The 24,929-nt window shown below is 52.5% G+C and overlaps 1 protein-coding gene across 7 annotated transcripts in view; it reads left to right on the top strand.

Moving 5' to 3' along the window:
- LMF1 (lipase maturation factor 1) overlaps nt 1-24,929 on the top strand; it is a 96,995-nt gene that overhangs the window by 15,287 nt on the left and 56,779 nt on the right. For all 7 annotated transcript variants that reach the window (XM_064592276.1, XM_064592275.1, XM_064592273.1 and 4 more), the window contains exon 3: nt 4,058-4,068. In XM_064592276.1, coding sequence (XP_064448346.1) covers nt 4,058-4,068 — 11 coding nt within the window. The remainder of the gene's footprint in view (nt 1-4,057; nt 4,069-24,929) is intronic.

Here is a 24,929-nt window from a genome sequence, read left to right as displayed (position 1 = left end):
TCAGTGGCACAGTGAGTCTCTAAGGCAGATGTCGTGGGGCAGAGCCACGTAGCCTTACACTGCACCCTGTACCTTCCGGAACCATGACCACCCTTCGCCTGCTCTCCTGACTCATTCCTGACACTGCATGGCAGGCAGGAGCTCACGAATCCACTTCATGGTGGCCGTGGGAAAGTGGCTCCCCTCCAGGCAGTGAGCACTCTGTAGAGTGATGACCCAAGCCCTCGGAATCGGGGAGGGGGGGTTTGTGCTGATTTTATGAAGTCCTTGTTGTGGCTGCAGGAGGCACAGCTGGAGGGAGCCTGGGGGCACGCAGGTAGGAATGAGGCACTGAGGCCGGGGGCTAGCTGGGGGCCGTGCCCCAGGAAGCTGCACCCCGGTGGGCCCTGTCCCAGAGCTGCAGGGCCGGCAGCAGTGCGGCCTGTGGCTGGGCACAGGGCAGCCATGGGCTGTGAGGGAGCGCTGCCATGCTGCATGCTCAGCCACCCCGAGGCCACCCCCTTCTGCCCCACGAACCCCTGTGCCGCAGTTCCACAGTCATCAATGGGACCCAGGGGAACCTGGGACGCCGACTCTCCCCGCTTCCTCCATGTTTCACCAGACTTCACATCCTCCTGATTTTACCCACAAAGTGTTTCCAGAACCTTCCTCTGCTGTCAGCACCCGGTGTGGCCCCATGTTCCTGACAGCTTTCAGCTCTGTTTCCCACACGGCATTGTGTTTTGTCAAGGGCACGTGCCAACTTCATTTTGGGTTTCTGCCGTTCCAGTTATGGGCAATTAAGACATACTGTTTTCATATTCTGGGCAAATCTAAGGTGATGAATCATGATTTCTCCGTGTGCTCTGGCTACCGCCCTCCTCGCCAGCCTCGTGTTGAAGACCAGGGCAGGCATGATAGCGGTCTCTCAGGCCCTGGAGGCCGGTACTTGTGGCCCCTGTTAGGGAACGGGAACCCCACGCCCCAGGAGAGCGTCCCCAGGAGAGTGGCCCCAGGAGAGCATCCCGGGTGCTGCAGGAAGTAGCTAGGGGCAGGGGCACAAGTCCTGGGACTGCCTTGGGGCTGTGCTGGTGTGCAGGAGGGTGAGGCAGGAGCAAGGTCATTTCCTTTGTGGCATCATCTTAGGCTCAGGCTTTGCTCTGTCTTGGCTGAGGGAGGGACGCAGCAGATGCCAGGCAGGCCTTGCTCATGCACGAAAGCTGAGTGGACAGGAAATATGAACGACGCTTGGCACCGGACGCTCCATGTCCCTTCAGGGCTTCTTCCTGGAGGCAGCTGCAAGCCAGCAGTCAGGGCGCCGATGCAGGGCAAGCCCATGCGGGGCTGCTGAGGGGCCTTGGGGGTTCCCACTTCGCAGTTGCCCCCTTTGCATCATCAGCTGTCAAGTGTAGTTAGAACAGGTTTTCATTTCCTGGTGCTCTGGGGGGACAGGAGCGGCACAAGGGTGTCCCATACCTGAGGCTGTGTAGTGAGGGGGCGGAGAGATGACTGCAGGTGGTTCCACTTGCTTAATTAACAAGGGAAGCCTTGTTGGAAGGGGCGCAGCATCATCTGTCGGGTGAGACAGGGAGGCGGCACCTTGGGGACTGCATGGAGCAAGAAGGGGCCTGGGATGAGGCGGCCGGGGCACACGGCTGGCAGGCAGCCCCCCACTGCCCAGCTGATGCGTCCCTGGTCCTCAGACGCAGTGGGCCGTGGTAGGCACGTCTGAGCGCACCGTGCGCATGTGTTGTTCTTGCTGAGAACTTGAGTTTGTCTGCTGTTCACGTTGCCCAGAGGTTTCGTTCAGTGGAAGGAAGCTGTGTGGTCCTGCTGGGGCTAGCAAGTCCCTCCGGTGGCCCAGCCTGCACGGGCGCCAAACGCTGCTGGTGAGGACCCAGCAGCGTTGGAGGCACTTCTCTCCACAGGCACAGATTTTGTTGCTGTGTAGCTGCTTCCCCTTTTCCTTTTAATTGAATAAAATTCATTTTTGGAATAGTTGTAGGCTTACAGAATTATTGCAGAGACAGTACAGAGAATTCCTGTGTACCCCCACCCAGCTTCGTGTATTGTCAGCCTCCTCCTTGTCAGGTTTAAAGAGCTAACACTGACCTCTTCTGTCCCTGGATCCCCTCCAGGAGCCACAGGACATTTGGGCATCACGTCCCCTGGGGCTCCTCTGAGCTGGGACAGTGTCTCTGACTCCCCGGCTTTGAGGACTGGTCAGGGATGCTGTGGAACGTCCCTCCACTGGGCCTTGGTTGATGCTCTTCTCATGACTGGACTGGGTTGTGGGTTTGGGGAGAAGGCCATGGAGACCACGCGTCCTCCTCCACGTGGTGCGGCATGTCGGGGTCAGTGCCGTCGACGTGACTCATCTGGCTGCAGCTGCCCCTCCTCTCCCGGCCCAGGTCCCGGCTGCCACGCGTCGGGGCGGGGCGCTGGGGACTGGGACTCTTCTGCAGGGGAGTCGGGTCCCCTGGCCCTGTGTGTTTATCCATTCAGTCACTGATTGTGTCACTGTGGGGCTTCGGGTGTCTGTCCTCTTGCTCTAGGGCCTTAACTGCCCTGGGGACCCGTGACATTGGAAGAGAGAGGCAGAGTCAGTAGCCACAGCCGCAGGAATTTTGAGTGAGTTTACAGAAGAGTCTTGCTGCACCGCTCTGAACGTCTCCCAACGGGGGAACCTGGTTGAACACTGGAACCTCTAACTGACTTTGCTCCAACCGCCCCACTTAGCATCAGTTTTCCAAAACGTTGGCTTTCTGATCCTTTTATCTGTGCTTTACTTTGGCAGTGCTCCTAAAGGGCTCCTTTGTTGCTAGCGAGGACGGCTGTGTGACTGTCTTTTCTCTTCCCCACCTTCCTGGCCCCCCAAAAGAAGAAAGGATTATCTCCAGAAACTTGGACCAAGGTTGGGGAGGCTCAGGGGGTCCCTTCCTGTGGAGGAAGCCGCCTTTGCCACGTCCCTGGTGAGAGAGGACAGAGCCTGTACTTCAAAGAGTGTGAAGAGCAGATGCCAGAGGGCCGTGGGGGGCGCAGGGGTCAGGGTCAGTGCCACGGGATGCGCTGCATGGCTGCTCCCTCTGACTGTGAAAACCTCATTTTGTGTTAAACTCAACAGCACTCCGTGAGGCCCCGCACCACCACCCAGCCCCAGCCCGCAGCCCTGCCACCCAGAGCTCTGCCTTGAACCTTGCCCAGAGCCCAGATGTTGTGTCACTGAGTATCAACTGACGGTGGAGTTGATGCATAGAAATAACTCCTGCTGCGGTTCCACGAGGTTCAGGGAGCAGAGTGGGGCCGTTTCAGTTCTGTGGGAGCAGTGGCCTTGCGCACCAGGCGCCTGTGTGCTGCTGAGGACCCCTTGCTCCCATCGCACTCCACGGTGAAGACAGCCCTTCCTCCCCCTGCTGTGGAGACCAAATGCCTTCCATTTAGGGTCCCCTTTGTGATCATCTGTGCTCGGGGTAGTGGGTATCCTTGAAACTTTCAAATTCTAGGGTAGGACATTTTCATGGTGTTCGATTACTTGCAGAAATGATTTACCACCAAATATCCACTGTTATGTTTGCTTTTTCCTAAAAGATTTCTTGATTGGCCTGTTGTGGGCATGGCCTTAGACCCCTGTGTCGGATGGGGCCTGGGCAGTGGCTGGGCCCCGCACAGAGCACCTGAGGGCAGGTCTCCCCCGCCCCACCTTCTCCCACCGCATTTAATGTCCATGGGGTCTGTGACCTGACCCACAGTGTCCTGGAGTCACTGAGTTGGGCTTTACCTAGTTGGGTAGCATGATACTTTAATCTTGTAAATTTTTTGACAAAGCAAGGCAAAAAAAATTTTTTTAAGATTTTATTTATTTATTTGACAGAGAGAGAGAGAGAGCAAGCACGATCGGGGGAGGGGCAGAGGCAGAGGGAGAAGCAGACTCACCACTGAGCAGGGAGCCCGACATGGGGCTCGATCCTAGGACCCTGGGATCATGACCTGAGCTGAAGGCAGACACGTAACCAACTGAGCCACCCAGGCACCCCAGCAAGGCAAAATTTTAATACATTTTTCTCCTTTTGTTTTTTAGGTATTCATTTGGTAAGTGAAAATCAGAAACATACTCCGTGGGAGTTTAGCATTGTATGTGGGGTATGTATTCATGCGCTTTTTCTGCTTTTCTCCTTGCCTGAGCCGCTGTCATCAGCTTAGCAGGTGTGACCGTGTTGTCTGATGTCTGTTATTTAACCTGGAATTGTGGCCCACGCTGGCTTCCTTGCCCAGAGTGGTGGACCAGTGCAGACAAGGAGACTGGTGATGTTCAGGTGTGTTTGTGTAGATGGTAGTCTCCACACAGCTGCGATGAATAGTCCCACAGCAGTGACCACACAGTGTTGTCATGGACCAGTTCTGTGCCTTGGGTGAAGGGCAGGCCATCCTGCAGGCCAGCCCCTCCCCACTCTAGGCCGTGCCAAGTTCCACACGCTGTGGAGGGGCTCGCCCGGGGCTAACACTGGCGGACAGCCCAGAGGCGGTCAGGTTCCTGGTTGGTTTGGTAAGGGGAGGACTTCAGCTTCCCCCAGCCTGTGCTCTGTGGGGAATGGTGCACCCAGAATGACCATGTGGAGTAGGGTTTGTTCAGAAACGAGTGGGCAGTGGGCACGAGGCTGTGGCGGGGGTGAGCAGAGGACAGCCCCCAAGTGGACAGGGCTGGGCACGGCACAGCTTCCCTTTGGGTCAAACCACCTACATGCTGATACCACAGAGACGACTGCTTGCTCCTGGTGTCATGACAACCCACATGCCCCACAGCCCAACACCCCTGGTACCCAGGCAGACTCCCCAACCACACGAGGAGTCCCCAGGGTCTAGCACAGCTTGCGTGACTGGGCATGAGGCCCTAATGAATGAAAACGAGCTCTCAGGAGAGAAACTGATAAGATGAGAAAAGAACCAAGTGGAAAATACAGCATTTGAAATGAAAGACTCCCTGGATGGGCTGGCCGGCAGGGTGGGGGTGACAGTGGGGGATGGAGGGGGTCTTGGAGGCCACCCAGGCCACGCAGAGTTCAGGCGCCCGTGGGGAGAGCTCAGAGGTTGGTGGCATGTGTATGGAGCCCTGGGGAGAGGGGACAGGTGGCTGAAGTTTCCAGATGTGGTACAAGACACAGATGTCAGACCCAGATAGCCCAGTGAACCTCGCACAGCATGAACGGGAAGAGGCTGTGCCTCCCAGGTCGTCCACATGCTGCTGAAAACCCAGGGGAAAGGGAGCATTTTGAAAGCAGTAGGAGAAAACAGGGACATGGCCCTGAGTGCTCAGGAGCAGTGGGCCCGTGCACCTCGGTGCTGACATGGGAACCTGGACCCTGTGTGGGGATGGAGGCTTCAGATTCAGGGGAGTGAGAGAACTCAGTGTCCAGAGGCTTGGGGCACCAGTGCTGAGCTCCAGGCCACACGGGAGGGATGGGAGGGAAAGCCGGGCTTCCGGCAGGAGTGCTGAGCTCGGAGAGCGGGAATCTGCAGGTCAGCGTGGAAGCCTCCATTCCTCCTCTTTACTTTCTTGACAGTACACCTGATCGTTTAAAGTGAAATAGGTTGTTTGCCCTCTGAGATTCATGGTGCTCCCAGATCAGACACACCTGACAGACTGAGGGAGCACGGCGGGTGGGCCCACATGGTTGCGGGTTTCCATGCCTTATGTGAAGCTGCACAACTTTTTAAAAATATATTATTTATTTATATGAGAGAGACAGTGTGTGTGCACGAGTGCAGGGCGGGGAGGGGCAGTGGGAGAGAGGGAATCCTGAAGCAGACTCCCCTCTAGCACGGAGCCTGATACAGGGCTCAACCTCAGGACCCTGAGATCACAACTTGAGCCAAGATCAAGAGTCAGATGGTCAAACAACTGCGCCACCCAGGCTCCCCCTGCCTTTTTTTTTCTTTAAAGATTTATTTATTATTTGAGAGATTGCGCATGCAGGCAGGGAGGGGCAGAGGGAGAGAGACACTTAGCAGACTTGGGACTGAGCGCAGAGCCTGACACAGGGCTTGATCCCACGACCCTGAGACCGGGGCCTGAGCTGAAACCGAGGCCACCCAGGCTTCCTGCGAGGCTGCACAATGGGAAGGAGAGTTACGGAAGGCTGAGCACGTGCACTGTAGTCCCTCGAGCAATCACTAGAAGAGCGTCTGCCGGCAGACGGAGCTGAGGACCCAGCACCACCGGGACGTGTCCAGAGGCTTGCGTCAGGAAGACACTCCGAGCTGAGAGCCCGTGACGGGAGAGAGTGGAGGAATTAGAGGGGACCGGCAGTTCCCGGTAGGGGTAGGAGCACCGACCCCCAGGGGTAAAGCAGCAGGACGGAGAAGGGGGACAGGCGAGGATGGCCTGAGCGGCGCCGCCTGGCCCCTGGCTCAGGAGGTGGTAACGAGCGGCTCACCCAGGTAACCGGTAACGTGTCCTGTCACGTGCACGGGGGACACTGCAAGGCCCAGCAGCCACGTCCTGGCCATCAGCAAGGCTGACACTGAGAAGGGATCCCGTCACGTGGGGTTGCTCTCCCATCCGACAGAGAGCAGGGGCAGAGTGATGTCAGGACCCCAGCGAGTCTGTGGAGCAGCCGCAGGGTCAGAATGCCCAGCACTGGCTCAGGAGGGTGGGGCCGTGACTGGTTTCACCTTTCACATTGGGCCAAGCCCTGGGGGCGAGAGGGCAAGGAGAGGCCCCCCAACAACTGTCCCAGATGCGGCAGCTCCGCCTCTGGTCTGCTGGTCTCCCTGTTTGAGAAGTCCTGGGGCAGGGCAGGAGGCCAGGAGGGTCTCCCTGGGGGCACGGGCAGGAGGGGAGTGACTGCCCACAGACCCCGCTCCCCGCTCATACAAGGAGCAGAAGCCGGGAGCCACTCAGGAAGAAGCAGAGGCTGTGTCCCAGACAAGGGCCCCCGATTGTGTATCCACACAGCCTGGGCTGTTGCCGAGTGGGGCGAAGGGGGTCGGCAGGAGTGCTAGGAAGGGCCACCCCAAGGCTGCGGGTGAAGCTGGGCCAGGGGCTGAGAGCACCTTCTCCCACCCTGTGCTGACACGGCGGCCCACAGGCAGGAGGGCAGGAAGGCAGGCGGGTGGGCAGGCAGGGGTGCGACGGTGAGAGAGCCTGCTCCCAGGCCCCATGCTGGAGGCAGTAGCAGCCTGTGGTCACGGTCACGGAGGGCACTGATGGCAGCCACAAACCCAAGCACAGCCTGTTTTGGCCGTTATGGCCCCATTCCCAGCACCCCATCCCACCTGACTGCAGCCTCACTGCAATTGCTCGTTTCTGGGTGGTTATGTCCCTTCATGAACTACTGTTTTTGTACACAATGTTTGACATAAAAAATTCTAGACATACACCCAAGAAAAAAAATGTACCTGCTGACAGTGGATTGTCAAGAGATGCAGCAGTCAATGGGGGTGACCCCGATGTTGGAACCATCAGGTAAGGGCTCTGAAATACAGGAAGGGGTCTGTCAGGGGTCCCAGCCCACAGAGAAGCTAGAAAGATGGGCCAGAAGGAGGCACTGCGAGCAGGGCATCCTTGCTGGGCCTGCAGCCAGGCAAACAGACAGCCTGGAGGTGCCCGCCGCGACATGGAGTCGGGAAAGGAAAGAGGGGAGCATCGGAGACTGGAGGAGAGACAGATGACAGGCAGAAGAACGTTTAAAGGAATAAAAGCCAAGAACTTTCTAAAAATGAAAGGTACATGCCACAGATCCAGGAATTTTAGAGACCATCCCATACCCTCCTATATATGTCAAAGGGGTGAAAACCAGCAGGATGAGAAAATCTTCCCTGCAGCCGGCAGCCCCTCGGCACCAGAGCGGAGGGAAGACTCCTCGGTCAGCCAGCACAACGCCTTCCCTGAGAAGGCACGCCAGGCTCTCCTCGGTGGTCTTCCCGGAGTGCTGACGGGGTCTTCAGGCAAGAGGGGCCCGATGTCAGAGGTTGCATCAACTCAACGAAAGGAAGATTATCGCAGTTTATTAAGAGGAGGGTAAATACAGACTTTTCCCTGATTCCTGGTTACCTGAAAACGTAGTGAGAAAGCAAGCTAAATTTGAAATTGCAAGTGAAGCTATTCATTTGTCGTGGGCCCATGTCCCTCACCAACTTCTTAGCCAGCTGGACGCAGCCGCCTCGCAGCGGGGCCACCCTCGGCGTCCCGAGAGGCCACGCCTTCCTGGTCAGCCGTGCCCATGCGTGGTCTTCCAGCTCAGGTTTGTGCTTTTGTCTGAAGCCAGAAGCAAGCAATTCAGTGATCTCAGGATCTGTTTTCTCGTCCCGCTTGTCAGGGCAGTAGCGCGTCTAAGCAGTCAGCTCCGTGCGGCTGCGACAAGGAAAGGACCAGCTGTGAGTTCTGGAGTGAGGTTCATGGTCAGCAAGAGCATGCCACTCCTCTGATTAGGGTTCGTGTGACCTCAAGATCCTCCTCCAAGAAACCTGCCTTCTCCCTCTCTTGCTAAAATCTATTGTGTTTTTCCAGTTGTTAGGACCAAGAAACCGTCACATCCTCACTCCCTTTCTGGGTGGCAGAGACCCCTGTGCTCTGATGCACTGCATCCGGGGCAGTTAGCATAAATTAGCACCAGATCAGCCACTGGCCTGTGTCTGTGAGGGGACAGATGTGGTGGCAGACACAGCAGGGAGACCTAACTCAGGAGACACCTTTGGGGCAGGGGTTCGCAGGGCTGTCTGAGCCGAGGCTACCTCCACACCGGGGTCAGTAGCCACGGCGGGGGCGGGTTCATGAGAGCCAGGTGAGCCCACGTGCGGCCCCATAGCCACATCTGTGCCGTGGCAGGTGCTCAGTAGCCCTGCTGGGCCCACGCGTCACAGCCCCCTTCTGCTGCTGTGGAAACTTCTGTGGACTCATGGCTAGGACTCCAGGGGGCATGTCTGTTTTCTTCTGGGGACTCAAGCAGCTGCCTTCTCAGACCCTTGAAGGACATGGTGGGTGAAGTATAACTCCTCTCAGTTTGGGAAGAGGGCTGCACCACCAAGCCCCCTTTCCAGGCACCTTCCCTTTGTTCAGAATGACCATGCGTTTCTCAGGGTATCTGGGTTTCTGGAACATTTCCTGCTGTCATAAGGGGTCCCCTCTACAGTGTGAGTTGCACCTGCACCCTGGGGTCTCAAGTGCCCTTTTGCCGCCGGGTGGGACTGCCGGGTAAGGTGACGGCCACGTGAATGGGGCTGTTTGCTCTGGAATGCGGGACGAGCACAGGGCGCGTTACGAAGTTGCCTTGCGGGTGGTGTCTCTGCTGAAGCGTTCAGTGTGGCTGCACTTTGAAGGCCACTGGTTTGGTAACTTCTACTTCAAAGATGGGTCTAAATGTAATTAATTCAAGTCCCTGCTGAGTGCTGACCGTTTCCTGCTCCCCTGCAGAAGGTGTGCTTTTTGATACTCATGAGCTCAGGGTGGGGGACTTGCTCCGACTTCACTCTGTCCTTGAAAGCAGCGGAGGAACCAACAGGCCCCGCCCAGCTGCTGCTTCTAGTCCTTTTTGCCCGGAAGGGGCTGCTCTTAGCCCATGGCCTCCCAACATTGCCTGAGTGCTGATGGCCACCTGTGTTCAGTGAGGTTGGGACCCACAGAGAGCCCCACAGTCCTTTCTTGGGGCTGAGTCCTGCAACTTAATCCCAGATGTTTCTGCAGAGGCAGGCCCCCCGCTGGCCTGGTGTGGCCGAGAGCTCCAGGCAAGGCTGGCTGGCGGCCGCGGGGGGGACGGTCCCTGCGGCCAGGAGCTGAGCCATCGCAGAGGTCCTTGTGCCCCCTTCCACATACGAGGAGGATGGGTGCTTTGCTGAGGCCCCTCCTGTGTTTCAAGGCCCCTGAGGCTTCTGGAGTGTTTCCAGTCCTGAAGAGTATCACGTAACTTCAATTATGATTTTAGCTCGAGGGACCTCAGTGTGTGCAGGTGTTGGCCTCCATGTGGTCTCCCAGGCAGGTCCCGGGTCTCCACCTCCCCTGACACTGATCTTCTGTCAGGAGCTTCTGGAACTTTGCCCTTCAGAAGGGCGCAACGTGTTACATGAGTGCGTTTGGTTTACGCTCAAATTTTCCTTCATGGGATGGTATTTCCATAGGTTTTCATCACTCTTGCTTCTGCGTGGGGTTTGTTTGTTTTTTGGTGCTATCATGGTTCAGAAGGTCCTTTGTTGAGGGGTCATGGAAATCTGGTCCCTTCTGAGGTCCGGCAGCCCAGCTGAGGGCGGGGAACTGAGGTAAACACCAATATAAGCCCTGCCCCCTGCATGTGTCTCAGACGTTTGGTTTGCACCAGCGGGCTGGAGGGAGCTTCAGGGCCACGTATGCTTTGCTTTTTTTCAAACACAGGATGACAGATTGAAATCTCAGAGGGTGCTTGAACGCGGGAAGCAACGAAGCACAGATCCTCCTTGGTTAGACAGGGAGCCTGGGCACCCCTTCCTGGTCCCTGGGGCGTGAGGGGTCTGACAGAAGGATTCCGGGGGGACTCCATGCCTGGGGACATTCCTTTGTGGGAAAAGAGCATTCTGTTTTCACTGCGGGCCCATCTGGCAGAGAATTGGAGGCTTTAGGGACCCCTGGTTTCAGTAAGAGGCTCTGGGAACTATTGATTGACCCTGCTGTGCTCAATGCTGAGTGTCAGCTAGTCCTTGGGCTGGCAGGTGTCAGTAGGCCCGGCTGCGAACCGCTGAGTCAGGGAGCAGAACCCTGGAGGAGACTGGGGACTGACAGAGATCTCAGGGAGGCTTAGAGGGCTGGCTAGCAGCAGCAGCTCTGTGGGTGAGGTGCGGGGATAGGCGGGCAGGTGCTGGTCCTGCGCAGTCGGTGTCTGGCAGGGAGCAGGGGTGCAGGTGGGGCGCACACCTGCTGTGCAGGGCATGGAGGGCAGATGCTTTGCTGCAGGGCCTCATAGAAGCCGGCTGTGCCTGTACTTGGGAGACACAGGGGAGAAGCAGCCTCTTTGGGTGTTCGGCACTCTCCTCTTGTCCAGAGGGATGCTCTTGCTGCTGCCTTATTAAGTCTCATTTTCAGGCAGGTCCAGTGCTGGCATCGATGTTAATGGGGCCTGGACTCTTGAACCCCGGGGTCTGTCCCAGCAGCACCTCCCGCCAGCCGTTGTGAATTAAATGTTGCCTGTGACCCCTTACCCTTGCTGCTCTTAAATTCATGCTTTAAAAACAGCTTAATGAGGGGTTTACTGGTCCAATTGGAAGTTTTTATTAAAACCTATTAGTGCTGGAGCAGAGCCTGCCTACAGGAAGCGATTAGGCAGCCACGGAGTCCAGGCGGATTCGGCTGCAGCAGGTCCCACCAAACCATTTCCAGACCCTTGTGGCCCCAGCCCTGCACTTGGCCTGGTTCTCATATCCTCTGCTTTAATTTATGGTTCATCTAATTCCCCTCCCAGCCCCCATGTCCAAGAAAGCAGTTTCTTTTAATCAAATTATTCCCATAATCAGAGGCAGCCTGGCCTGCCCTATCTTGGGAGCTCGCTCGGCTGTGCACCCTTTCAGGGGAGTCTTTCCCTGCTGTTTCCTGGGTGCTCAGGCTTGAGCAGCCACTCTCCATGCACGGCCCCCCGCAGGTCTCACCTGGCACCCTTCCTCCCTCCTGCCTGGGAATGAGGGGGGCCCCTCGGCACTGTTGGGATTTGGTCTCTTGTCTGCTCACGTCCTTAGGAAGGACATAGAAGCCTGTATCCAGTGATTTCCAGAGCTGCCGTGTGACATGCATGGGCTGTAAACCATCTCCACTAGCAGAGATCTCATTTCCAAAGTGAGAAAAACAATCTTGAATGGCTTCTGCCACACATTCAGTGTGAGCAGTCCTGGTTGGCTGTGACAGCCTGAGACAGGGGCCCAGAGCCTGACAGCCATCAGCCTGTCGTGTCTGAAATTTCTGGTGCTTTCTCAACCAGGGTCTTGGGGTCGGTCCTGATCTGCAGGGAGTATTCTTGCCTCCTTCTCCCCACCCCCACCCCGCGCCTTCCTCTCTTTGCCCTGCTGTCTCTGTCTGCATACCACAGTTCCCTCCTCTGCTCACTGGGAACTCCTGTGCAGGGAGACTTCCTGTTGCTGGAGAAAAGGAGCAATCAGGGAGGGGCTGGGGCTTGGGGGTCACCCAAGGCACCCTCCCCACAAGGAGCGGCCGGCACTCCTGGCTGTGACCCACTTGGCACAGTCGTCCCCAGGGGACTAGCATGTGGAGGGGGAGAAGTCAGGTCTGGGGTGCTGGGGGCCCGTAGGGGAGTCTCTCACGGTACTGGGTTCTTCTTCCTTGTGTGTGCGCACACTGAACATGCTGCCTTTTTCCATCTAACATTTGCTCCTCCCTCCCCTGTTAACCCCCTACCTTATACCGTCTCTTATCCTCATGCTTCCTCAGAGCTGTGTGCAAATGTGGACATGCGCGCACGCACTCAGGTTAAGGTCACCGTGCACCTGAATGGGGCTGTGTTACCTGCATATCTGCCATTCTCTGTTTTCACTCAGGACTATCTGGTGAAAATTCTTTGGTTGGACCTACAAGGAAATATATTTTAAAGACCTTTTTTTCTTACATGATCAGTAACATTTTGCTTATTCTCAATTTCTCCCATCACATCTAGCTATCCATTTCCATTTCTAAAACTTGCTTATCTCTTTAGTATGCAGAATTCTAGAATAGTGAAGAAGCATTTTGTTGTTTTAATTCATACTTCTAGTTCTGAATCTATTTGGGTGGCTTTTGTCTGAACTGCTTCTAAATTAACTTTTATTAAATTGTATAGATGTGGATCTTAGACATTTGCTTTTTTGGCTTTTGGATTTATTTCCAGTAACTTGAAACATAAATGTGAAAAATGATTTGTATCCAACTTAATACTACTTTCGAACAGGATAGTCACTACAGACTAAATGTGGCAAAGAATGTGCTTTGGAATTAATATATATAGCATTTCTTGTCAGTCCACATCAGTCACAGTAACATCACGGTTGATGAACTGCTGTCTCCTGGGTGCTGGTGCCCTAGGGGTTGAAAAACACAGTTTTGTTACCACCCCGTTTTCTGGAAACTTGCTGCAAGTCCCTGTGGCCAGGTCTGCCTGCCACATGCTCTCCCTTCCACCCTCCCACTGTTGCCATCATGGCTACATGCTGTTAGGAGTGGCCTTTCCACCCCCACCCCCAGCTGTAGTTCTAGCTCAACTCCTGGGCAATGCTGAGTGCTTGTCTGTTCCCTCCTTTATTCCTGTGGTTGAAACTATCATGGGTCTTTTCAAATAAGTGGTTTTATCTGATTTTTTTAAAAAATGTGTTCTAGCTCATTAATTTGTACTCTTTATATGTTGTTTCCTCTTTCTGGGAGGAAGGGGTTTATTATTTTCTAAGATTTTGAGTTGATTGTTTAACTCATTAATTTTCCATCTTCTCTTGGCTGCTAATGAAATCATGGAGGCAGGTCACCACTCTCATCTGACTGTGTCCCTGGCCCACTCACACTGTCAGCTGAGATTCTAGTATCTTTTTGACAATGGCACATAGTGTCGTTTTTTTTGTTTTTTTGTTTTTTTTAAGATTTTATGTATTTATTTGTCTGGGAGAGAGGGAGCATAAGCAGGGGGAAGGAGAAGCAGGCTCCCCGCTGAGCAAGGAGCCCGATATGGGACTCTATCCCAGGACCCTGGGATCGTGACCTGAGCCAAAGGCAGACGTTTAACCGGCTCAGCCACCCAGGAGTCCCACATAGGGTAGTTTTGTAATCATTAGCGCTGATGTTTCTTTGGTCCAAGTGCTGTTTAGAGATGAGCTTCAAAAATCCTAAGCCCTCAGGGTTTTATAGGTGACCTTTTGTCGACCAGTTTCTGATTTTAGTACATTATGAGCAGATAAGTGGGCCTGCAGGTTGTTCTTTTAATTATATAAAAAAATAGATGTGCAGAGATTAGAAATTGTATTACACAGCTTCTAACAACAACAACAACAACAAAAAATAGCAGTATCTTCTTTTACCTCTGCTCACCCCATTCTGTTTCCCAGAGCAACTCCTTTACTCCTTCTACCACTGCTGGTATTTACCTCTGTATTTTTGAATAATACATTTATGTAGATTATTCTTGGTATACACTTTTAGACTTTATATCCTTCCTATTATGAATGATAAGGATTACTCTCCCACATCTCTAATTCTCTTTCCCTCACCATCTCAGTATAGTTATTTCACAAATATAATTTATGAAACTCATGTTTAATCTTTATATTGTGTAAATGTCAGCTGCTGAGCCAACAGTGAATTGTGCTTACTTGTTTCTAATAACTCTGCTTTTCCTGGAGTTAATAGTTTCCTCTTCTTTTTTGGTTTGCTTTGTTTTTCATCTCTGATCATACTTTACCATTCCATTGCAAATTGACCAACACAACTGCTTGACTCCTCCCAATACTATTTTTACTGAATCAGACATGTTAGATAATCTATCAGTGCCTTTTCCCCACTTCACAGAGATTTCTGCTTGGGAACTGTAGCCACCTGGAGTGGATGCTTTATAGGCCTCTGGATTTGGAGACTGTGGGGCAGGTTAGCTCTTTGCCAGATTGGGTACCACTGACTTATTTGTCCTTCCTCCCATCCTAGAGATCCTAAGGTTCACAGAGGGTGGTCCCAGTTGTGCTAGGGGTAAGGCTGAAAGACACAGCCACTTTTCCACTATCTTCTTCCCCATGTATATTCTAGATCATCATTCTTAGGAAGGGTCATTTTTAAGCCCTTGTCTTTTTGTTGTTGTTGTTTGTTTGTTTGTTTTTAAGATTTTATTTATTTATTTATTTGACAGAGACAGAGAGATAGGGAGAGCAGGAACACAAGCGGGGAGTGGGAGAGGGAGAAGCAGGCTCCCCGCTGAGCAGGGAGCCCGATACGGGACTCGATCCCAGGACCCTGGGATCATGACCTGAGCCCAAGGCAGACGCCTAATGACTGAGCCACCCAGGTGCCCCTTAAGCCCTTGTCTTGATCACATTTATATAAAGACAGTTAAAAGCAACTGGTGAGATGAGTCCTACCCTTTACTTGTCCAGCATTAGCAGTTGCCTCTCTGAGGCAAGATGAAGCATCGCCCCCATGCTCTTTCCCTGCCAGGTAAACACTGATGTGTCCTGAATCACAGTGAACAGCTGAGAGGCCAGAGACGGGCTTTGGTCTCCTCAGACACCATTGCAGCCACTGGCCGGCCTGGAACCTCCAGAATCTGGTGTGTGTCCCTGGAGCTTCCTGGCTCCAATGCCCCATTGTTGGATGCAAGAGGAACACAGCGTCAGCGAGCCTAACCTTTGCCAACGCCAGTAACAGGGAGAGGCATTGTTAGGTTAGCCCTGGAGTAGCAGCTGTGTGCCAGTTTCTTTTGTAAATGCTTTGATATTTTAACGCAGAAATTTTAAGCAAGGAAGCCATGTTTTGTTGCTGTTACAATAGCGGCTCTTGTCTGTGTGGACTCATTGAATGGAGACACTGATACCGGAGCAGTGTTAGTACTGTTAATAGTTCCTAAGTGCGTAGAACATGTCTTTTCTTAATGGTTTGTGTCCTTTTCTTACTGAAAACTTTATAGCTCTTTTAGATCCCTGTACTTGTTATGGGCATGTTGGTTGGTCTCAGGTTTAAATAACTTTGACAAGGTAGAGCATTGCTGGTTTTCCATTTGTCTTTAGCCTCAGTGAATGTCTTTTGAACATTTAGGAGATTTACCTGCAGACAGGATTGTGATACATTTTTGTGCCACGTCCGTTCACACTTACTGGCCTCCATACTGGCTGCTCCCACTGTGGAGCCCAGCCCCTAGACAGCAGGTGCTACCCAGCCCCAGGCCCGGCTTTGTTTTTCTCCAACTCACCACCATCTGACGTGGGTTTTTATGTGTATGTCGGTGTATCATTGATCTGCCTGCCTGCCTCCCATGAGGGCTGGGGCTTTGCGGGTTCCCTAGCATCACCGCAGCACGTAGGTTGGGGGAGGTTGATCACAACGTGGCTGGTCCATGGTGAGCCTGCGCATGGGTTTACACTCAGATGCCACAAGGAGGCAAGTGGTCTGGGTTTTGTATAAGTTGCCACACACTCGTCTTGAGACCGCCAGCAGCTCAGGAGCCCATTCTTGGTGTGGTGCATGACATGTTGTATGGAGAAAACTTTGATCAGGTTTTTTTTTTCCCCCAATGACATGTCTTCTGACCTCAGACCACTAGCACAATTACAGCATGTGTTCTGGTGTTTTTGAGAGATGGTTGCGTTGATGCACATATAGCCATTCCCAGGGACTTTGTTGGCCTCCGTGGCATGGCAGCCTCAGGTGTGGGAACGCTGGACACAGGAGATGCACTGAGCAAAATGTCCACAGTGCTATCGATTAAACCTAACCAGAGGCAAAGCGCAAAATGGAAAACCAACCATGGAGTAAGAGGCACTGCCTGAGGTCCCACGTGGGGTCTGTGCTCCTCGGCATCAGCCAGGGTGAACTCAGGATTAACAGTGGCACGGCCACACTTTGTTTCCAGGTTGCCAGGGCGAGACATGGCTCTTGTCCAAGCCAGAGACCCTGAGACCCTGTCTGCTTCATCATGGTCAGGTGCGTGCCTGTCCGGGGGCAAGGTCTCGCGAGCCAGGTGCTGACCAGAGGCTCTAGCTTGTACCTGGTGGAATGGTGTCAACAGGACTTTTTAAAAGGTAATCTGGACATAGTTTCTGAATCACAGAAATGTTGCAGAGAGAAGTGCAGAGTCCTCATCAGCCTTCACCCTGCATCCCTGTAGGTGGCACATAACTGTGGTCAGGGCTGTCAACCGAACCAGACTGTGGTTGGGTTTCTCCAGCTTTCCCACCAGTGCCCCTTCCCACCCAGGGGCCCCTCCCAGGGCCACACTGCACTTCACCGCCTTGTCTCCTTCATCCCCTCTGGTCTGGAGTGGCAGTCTGGAGGCCTTTCCTGGCTTTTCATGACCTTGATCGTTTTGAGTAGTTCTGGTCCCATATTTGGTCCGATGCCCCTCACATTGGGTTTGTCTGGTGTTTCTCGGGATGAGATGGGTCACAGAGGCGAGGTGCCCTTGTTACCAGATCGGGTGCCCGAGTCCACATGACTCACCTCGGGCAATGCCGACCTGGATCACTTGGTGAAGGTGTGTTTCCAGGTGTCTCCTCCCGTGTGTTCCCTGTCCTCTGGAAGCCTGTCACCGGGCCCGGCCCGCGTCCCAGGGGAGGGAGGACTCAGCGCCACCCCGGGAGGGGCATCTCCACGTATCGTTGGGAATTCCTCTGTGAGGAAGGTTCATGTCTTGACTCCACGTCTTCGCCAGTCCTCACACTGAGTTGGGCTCTGGGTTGTGTCCCACGCTGCTCCAAAGGGTGGGTGTCAAACAATTTGTGGATATACATTAAAGCCACATAGTCATTAAAAATTGGGGGAGATTTTTTTGAGGTTATGCAGTTGTCCTGTTTTTTCCTTCAAGATTTGCCCACTGATTTAGGCTTCCCTGCAGCCATGATTACTGGGATGTTCTGGAAGTGATTTTCTATTTCCCTCCCATTCCTTCTTTGGAATTCCTCTTCATGGAAGAGCTGTCCTTTTCCCCCCATTTATTTATCAAATGCTTGTTTATGTTGCTGTGGCTACTGTTTCAATTCTCATAGAGTAGGATCCGGCACTAGCAGGACCGCTACACTGCTCGTTGCCCGGCCGTGGCTGTGGGGAGCCCCGAGGCTGGCTGCCATGTCCTTGTTGAGGCCCCCCACCCCGACTTCCCAGCCCTACAGGAGCTGCAGACCCATCTCGTGACTTCCCTTCTGCAGCCCTCGGTTCAGTTCTTTCCCCAGGGCCCTGGTTCTTGTCAGAGAACAGTGTTAGACACCACGGCCCGGGTGCTGAGTGTGCTCGTCACTGATGGGGCGGCACTGCTTTTCTGCCCCAAGGTGGACAGAGCCAGGAAGTGGGTGGACACTTAGAGCACACCACTGACAAGCCGTGAGCCACTCCTCGGACCCGAATGAACCTCAGAGGCCTCTCGCTGCAGGAGAGGAGCCCTCTCAGGTGCAGCCCCACGGCATGATCCTGGGCCGGGGCTGGGGAGCCGGCTGCCTGCATGCTGACTGTGATGGGGCTTCTCAAATCTGCACCTGTGTCGACATCGTGGAAACTGAGGCAAGGAGTCTGTGGGACTCTCCACTGCTCATCAGTGTGCTGTGAACCTACCACTGCTCTAAAAAATAAACACTGAGAAGTATACAGCACAAAGAGTAGATTTCAGCACATGTAAATCTTTAAAAGACCAAGCAGGATGTGTGGGGAAGGCAAATAGAAACTGTAACAAATAGGGGCACCTGGGTGGCTCAGTCGTTAAGCGTCTGCCTTCGGCTCAGGTCATGATCCCAGGGTCCTGGGATCGAGCCCCACATCGGGCTCCCTGCTCTGCGGGAAGCCTGCTTCTCCCTCTCCCACTCCTCCTGCTTGTGTTCCCTCTCTCGCTGTGTCTCTCTCTGTCAAATAAATAAATATAATCTTAAAAAAAAAGAAACTATAACAAATAAACCTGTTTATAAACATCCAGAATTTACACACATGTACGGGTTCTATTTGTGTTATGCCTACGTTCTATGTATGACCTACCTGCATATGTATCTGCTCCGTAAGCACAGTGAGGGTTGAAGAAGGCATGTTCATCTTGTGCCCTAAAGTAACCACACAACTCATGAGACGACCTTGATGTTCGAGGGCTGTTATCATCCATAGAGGCATTTATAAAAGACTGTAAACCCGCCATAAACAGCGAGCGGTACGTCGAGCAGTTTTAGGTAGTTAAAGCATGTAAGGTAATTCAGCCAGTAGTTATGGAAGACAGTTGTTAGACCGACATGAAAGTGGTGTACCTGGCGTTGGGGAGGATGGTCTGTGGCAGCCCTGGGGGTGGCTGGGAAGCCGGGCCCCACTGGGAGCACACCAGTTAGCGCAACCTCTCTGGAGGACAGTATGGCCACATGGTTATGGTTTGGCATCTTCGAAGTGTGTGTGCCTATGGGTCACCAGCCCCACGTCACGGTTTTCTGTAGCAGGGTTAGGAGTGTGCAGAAAGACTGCGAGGGGGGCATCACTGTGTTTACGGCAGGAGAAAATGGAAATAGACTTAAAGGTTCATCCATGGAGAATTAGCTAAAATTACATCTCTGTGGATTACTAAACAATATGATTTAATGATGCAAAAATATACTTAAGATATATTAAAATGGGTTTTTTTTTTTTTAAGATTTTGTTTATTTATTTGACAGAGAGAGACACAGCGAGAGAGGGAACACAAGCAAGGGGGAGTGGGAGAGGGAGAAGCAGGCTTCCTGCCGAGCAGGGAGCCCAATGTGGGGCTCGATCCCAGGACCCTGGGATCATGACCTGAGCCGAAGGCAGACGTTTAACGACTGAGCCACCCAGGCGCCACCTAAAATGGGTTTTAAACTATGTGTACCGTATTCCATTTTTGCTTCTGAAAAAATCTTTCAAAATTATTTTGAAGTATATGATCAAGGAGTTAGATTTATCTCTAGGTGATCAGATAACTTTTCTTCTTAGTTCCAGTTTATTTTCACTGAGCATTTTTGCTCTCAATTAAGGATTAATAAATTTGTTTTAATAACATTAGTTTTAATAAATGGGTTCTAATAAAATGAAATCAGTGTTAGATCAAAGGTGAATGGATGTGAGCTGGGCACAGCATAGAAGGAGACCATGCTCCCAAAAGGCTTTGAGGAGCCCAGGTGGGGACAGGGAGGGCAGGAGAGGGGAGCCAGCAGTGCTTTGGCTGAGGGGTGTTGTGAGGCCCACTGCCAGCCAGGTGTCTTTGGCTTGGTGAAAAGTCACTTCCTTTCCTGGGACTGGGGGCTTCATGGTGTTTATGGCTAGAAGTGGGATATGGATGGCGTTCAGGGGCCTGTTCTGAGTGTGGGGGCTGTGGGGGGCCTGCGCGTGCTGGGGGTTTGGGAGGAGTGGAGGTCTTCAGAGGTCGGCAGGGTGTCGAGACTGGGAACGGACTCTGGGATTTGTCTCTCCTGTCGGCCGGTCCGGTCCGAGGTTGTCCTGTGCTCTGCCTTGCTGCCTAAACTCTCCCCCAACCCCTGATGGTACGTGGAGAGAGCCCCCCCCTTCCCAGTGGTGCGTGGAGAGAGCCCTCCCCCAGGTGGTGCATGGAGAGAGCGCCCCCCCCCCCCCCCCCCGTGGTGCGTGGAGAGAGCTGAGGGTTGGAAGAGCGGTCATCTAGGAAGCAGCATCTGGATTAGGGAGGGAGGGGCTGATAAGGCAGGGAGATGGTCTCCTGGAGCCCCTGATGAAGCCCAGCTGTGGGCATGGGCGTGGGCGTGAGCCTGAGGAAAGGAGGGCACACAAAGTACTTTGTAATCAAGGTTATTTGATGCCGTGGGGTCTACAGAGGCAATCCACAGAACAGGGGCCGTGCATGGTGTGGCCCTTGGTGCTTCGTCAGGCCTGGTGAGTTTACCACCCTCCTGCCCACTCGCTCTGTGCTATGTCTCAGATTTTGTGTTTTTTGATGGCAAGAAACCACCTTCCATCTGAGTAAGAGCTGTGTGATCTGCCTCAAGAAAGGCCCAGGGCAGGGGGATGAAAGCAATGACTCAGGAAACAGGAAGCTGTGATTCTCACCACGCCAAGTGGCTCTCCAGGCCTCAGAAGCTTCTGGACTCCCCACGGTTCGGCCCCTTCCTAAATTCTAAGCATGTATGTAGTTCTGTTGACTCACGTGAAGGTCCTGCCTCAGTGCGGTGCCAGGCTCTCACTTGGTGTCTGGGCCCAGCCTGCCTCGGCACAGTGCCCGTTCATACAGGGCAGCAGGGTAAGCGCTGGCCATTTAGAACAGACATCCTCATGCAGCTCTCGCTGGGGAAGGCTCGCCCCCACCATTCAGTCACTTGGCTTCAAGACCCGGATCAAGACAGTTGGCTCAGTGTCCGTAAATGGACAATCTCTCCCCTTTTTTCCCTTTTGATGGTGCCAAAATCAGCAATTACAGTCATAATCCCCAATGAAAATAGTAACGGGGGCAGAGCCTGGGGTGGGTGTGAGCGGCAGGGGCTTTGCATGTGCACATGTGAGGTCTTTGGTTTGGGAGCAGGACGCCCCCTCTTATGTGGTCACTGAACGGGAGCAGAACCCTCAGTCTTCTTAGAGAACGTGGCTGCTGTGCACCGGGACCCTGGGTCCTCCCTCCCCTTCCCTCAGGCCCTGCATGCCTGGTGTGTGCGGGATGAGCAGCGTCCCTGGCAGTGATGAGTGCGGAGCTCGAGGCTCTGCTCGGTTCTGGCTTCCATGTCAGGGGGCCACGGGCGGCGCTCTCAATCTCCTTTTTGGGGGAAAAAATTGTTTTTAGAGTTACACCTGAATAGCTTGGCTAGACTCACCATGCTCCCAGAGACCCTGGCTTTCAGCTGCTCTTCTGGTTTCCTCTTCTGGAAAATGCACGCTCATTCTGCTGGCGTTTTTTAAAAACTTGTGTGTCTCTCTATAAAGTTTAATGGTTTTCTTTACAAAGCTTTTAAATATCTTTTTATTTTTTTAAATATTTTAAATATCTTTTTAAAAGACTTATTCCCATGCTCACTGTAAGATTGGCTTCTAGGACAAATGGCAATTTAAAACATTGCCTTTCACAGTTTGTTAGCATTTGTGAACATGCTGGCAGTCAGTTCTAGATGTCCCAGCAGATGGGAGAATTTCTTGCTTATTTTTCTTTAACTTTTGACTACAAGAACTTTGCAGCACACACCGTCTCAGGGTGTCCCTGTTAACAGGCAGTGGTCCAGTCTTGGGCTGACTGACTCCCTGTCTGCCATGCTGGGTGCACCGCTTCCTGGTGCACTGCGCAAGATGGCACCTTTTATTTTATTTATTTATTTATTTATTTATTTATTTATTTATTTATTTATTTATTTATTTAGATTTTATTTATTTATTTGAGACAGAGAGAATGAGAGAGAGAGAGCACATGAGAGGGGGGAGGGTCAGAGGCAGAAGCAGGCTCCCGGCCGAGCAGGGAGCCCGATGCGGGACTCGATCCGGGGACTCCAGGATCATGACCTGAGCCAAAGGCAGTCGCTTAACCAACTGAGCCACCCAGGCGCCCAAGATGGCACCTTTTATAGCAGCACTTGGAAAACATCGTGGGGGTTCTAGCAGGTTCCGGTGTTGCTGGCCGCCTCGTACGGCTTCTCCACAGTTGCTGTGTCCGAATGAGGCCTCGGATATGTTCCTGTGGCCGCTTGCGGCCTCCCCGGCTGCCCCCCATGCTCCCAGACAGGGTTCTGTAGCAGAACGGCTCATCCGGAATGGAGCTGGCCACCTCCAGCCCTGGTGTCCCCTGCCTGTCGCTGGTGGGCTAGCCACCGGGCTCCAGGCGGCATCAGAGAAGGCCTGGCGTTTGGCAGGGATGCGTCATGGATGCTGGGACTTCTGTTGCTGTCGGTCAGAAAGCACAGGCTGCCTTTCCCCGCTCTCTGCAGTGGTGAGATTGCTGAGGGACCAGCTGTTACCAGCCTGATCCATCCATTAGAAAGTTCTCTGTCGGGCGCCTGGGTGGCTCAGTCGGTTGAGCAACTGCCTTCGGCTCAGGTCATGATCCTGGAGTCCCGGGATCGAGTCCCGCATCGGGCTCCCTGCTCGGCGGGGAGTCTGCTTCTCCCTCTGACCCTCCCCCCTCTCATGCTCTATCTCATTCTCTCTCTCAAATAAATAAAATCTTTAAAAAAAAGTTCTCTGTCAGCAGCACCAAGGCCCTGGCCGTGGCCTTGGCGAGTGCCTGGACTCACCCCCCAGGGCCCGCCCAGAGCACACGCTCTCATTCTGTCACTCTGTTCGCATTTATCTGGGATTTTTTTTTAATCGAAGCAACTTTACTTCAACTATTTGGTTGTGTGAAATCTAGCTTCTCTGGAAAACTCAAGATCGAACACTTAATCTTTGTCTTGTCAACTTTCAGAAGAATCACTTGGTCCCTAAGTGCCCTATAGGGTTCCTTCTAATGTCATTTGTGATTGCTGCCAGTGCCACTTGATAGTTGAGCTCATTTCCTGTAGATTTTTTTTTTTAACTTTCTGTGTAGGCAATCATATTTTTTTCTATGTCAAGTCTTAGAACTTTTCTTTTTCTTATTTTTACAGTGGCTAAGTGTTACATAGGACATTTTAAATCATATCATTATGAAAAATTTCAAACATACCAAAAAAGCTTAAAGGATTGTATAGTAAAAACCCATATATGGACCATCTAGCTTCTACAGTTTATAGTTTACTAGATTTTTTCCTTTATATAGTTAATCTCCTCATCTTTCTGTCCATCTGTCAATCCATCATCTACTTTGATGCATTTGAAAGTCAATGTCACATATCCACGTACTTGGCTCTGAATATTAACTTCAGCACGTAGGTCATTAACTAGAGCTTAGTGTGTGCTCAGGTTTTTTTCCCTCGACAGAGAATTCACAATGAGATGTGCAGATCATCAGTATATACTTTCAGAGTTTGACAAATGCATACACCTGTGTAACTTCCCATCAGGATGTAGAACATTCCCATCACTCCCATGTGTGTAAAGCTAGGACTCTGTTCTAAGGCTGGGTCTGTCTGCACCCGTGCTCTCTGCGAGGAGGGAAAGTTTGCTTCATGCCTGGCTTCTTGGCTCACTTTCCAGAAGTCCTGCTCAGTTGATAACTCTCTGCAGACAGTGTGTCCTTCCATTTCCACACTAGGGATCCTTGATTTCGGTGGCCTGTGGGGAAGGGCCATTGTTAACTGTGAATGACAGCTGGAGGACTCAGCATGTCCGAAAAATGAAATCGAAATGGCCCAAATGAAAGCAGGTCTTAGATGGTTAATATTAGGGAACCTTCTTTTGCTTTCTCATGGGCTGCGGTGTTATTTGTAATCATGTGGAGTGTTTTTGCACCTCTTTATCGCTATTAATAGAAGGCACTAAAGTCACAATATTCCCACTTGCATTTATGTCCAAAAGAAAGTGGCTGTGTTTCTGGGTCCTTTGAAGCACAGTCTGTGGTGAACAGCGTTCTCTTCTGTGCTGCTCAGGCAGGCAGCCTGGTCTGTCCCGCTGATTGAGCTTGGTGCTTGTTCCTTTCACACTTGCGCAGGGATTGCTTGCATGCTCTGTTCCCTCTTTACATCTTTGATTGTCTCAACATCCCCTCTATGCAAGCATTTGGGTACCTTGCTGTTTGAAAGCATATGGATTTTTAGTTCTGCTCTCTGAACAGATAGTTGCATGAGGTGGAAGGATCTGTATTTGGTTCACTGTTTCCTCACCCCCATTGTCTCTGACAAGAAGTCAGCTGTCATTCATCCTGTCGTTTCTCCAAATGTAATGTCTTATTTTTCTCTGACTGCTTAGGAGGTTTTGTCTTTGGTTTATAGCAGTTTGACTATGTTGTGTCTCTGTGTGGCATTTTTGGGATGCTGTCTTGCTTACGATTCTCTGAGGTTCTTGAATCTGTAACTTACATCTTTTACCACATTTGAATAATTTTTGCCAGTATATTTTCAGGTTTTTTTCTGCCCATTTCTCTCCTCCTAGGATTCCAATTATGTATATTTGGACCTTTTGATGATGTTCCACGAGTTCCTGAGGGTCTGTTCTTTTGTTACTCAATCTTTAAAAAAAAAAATCTAGGGGCGCCTGGGTCACGATCTCAGGGTCATGAGATTGAGGGTCATCAGGCTCCGTGCTCAGTGGGGTCTGCTTGCCCCTCTCCCCCTCTGCCCCTTCCCAGCTCGTGCTCTAAAATCTTTTTTTTAAAAATCTCTGTTCTTGGGCGCCTGGGTGGCTCAGTCGGTTAAGCGACTGCCTTCAGCTCAGGTCATGATCCCAGGGTCCTGGGATCGAGTCCCGCATCAGGCTCCCTGCTCTGCGG

Source organism: Mirounga angustirostris, unplaced genomic scaffold (genome assembly GCF_029215605.1).
Source record: "Mirounga angustirostris isolate CCGP_5_RB_7025 unplaced genomic scaffold, mMirAng1.0.hap1 SCAF_5, whole genome shotgun sequence".
Lineage (NCBI taxonomy): Eukaryota > Metazoa > Chordata > Mammalia > Carnivora > Phocidae > Mirounga > Mirounga angustirostris.
Note: the sequence above shows the minus strand (reverse complement) of the source record. Positions and strands in the feature narration are given on the sequence as shown.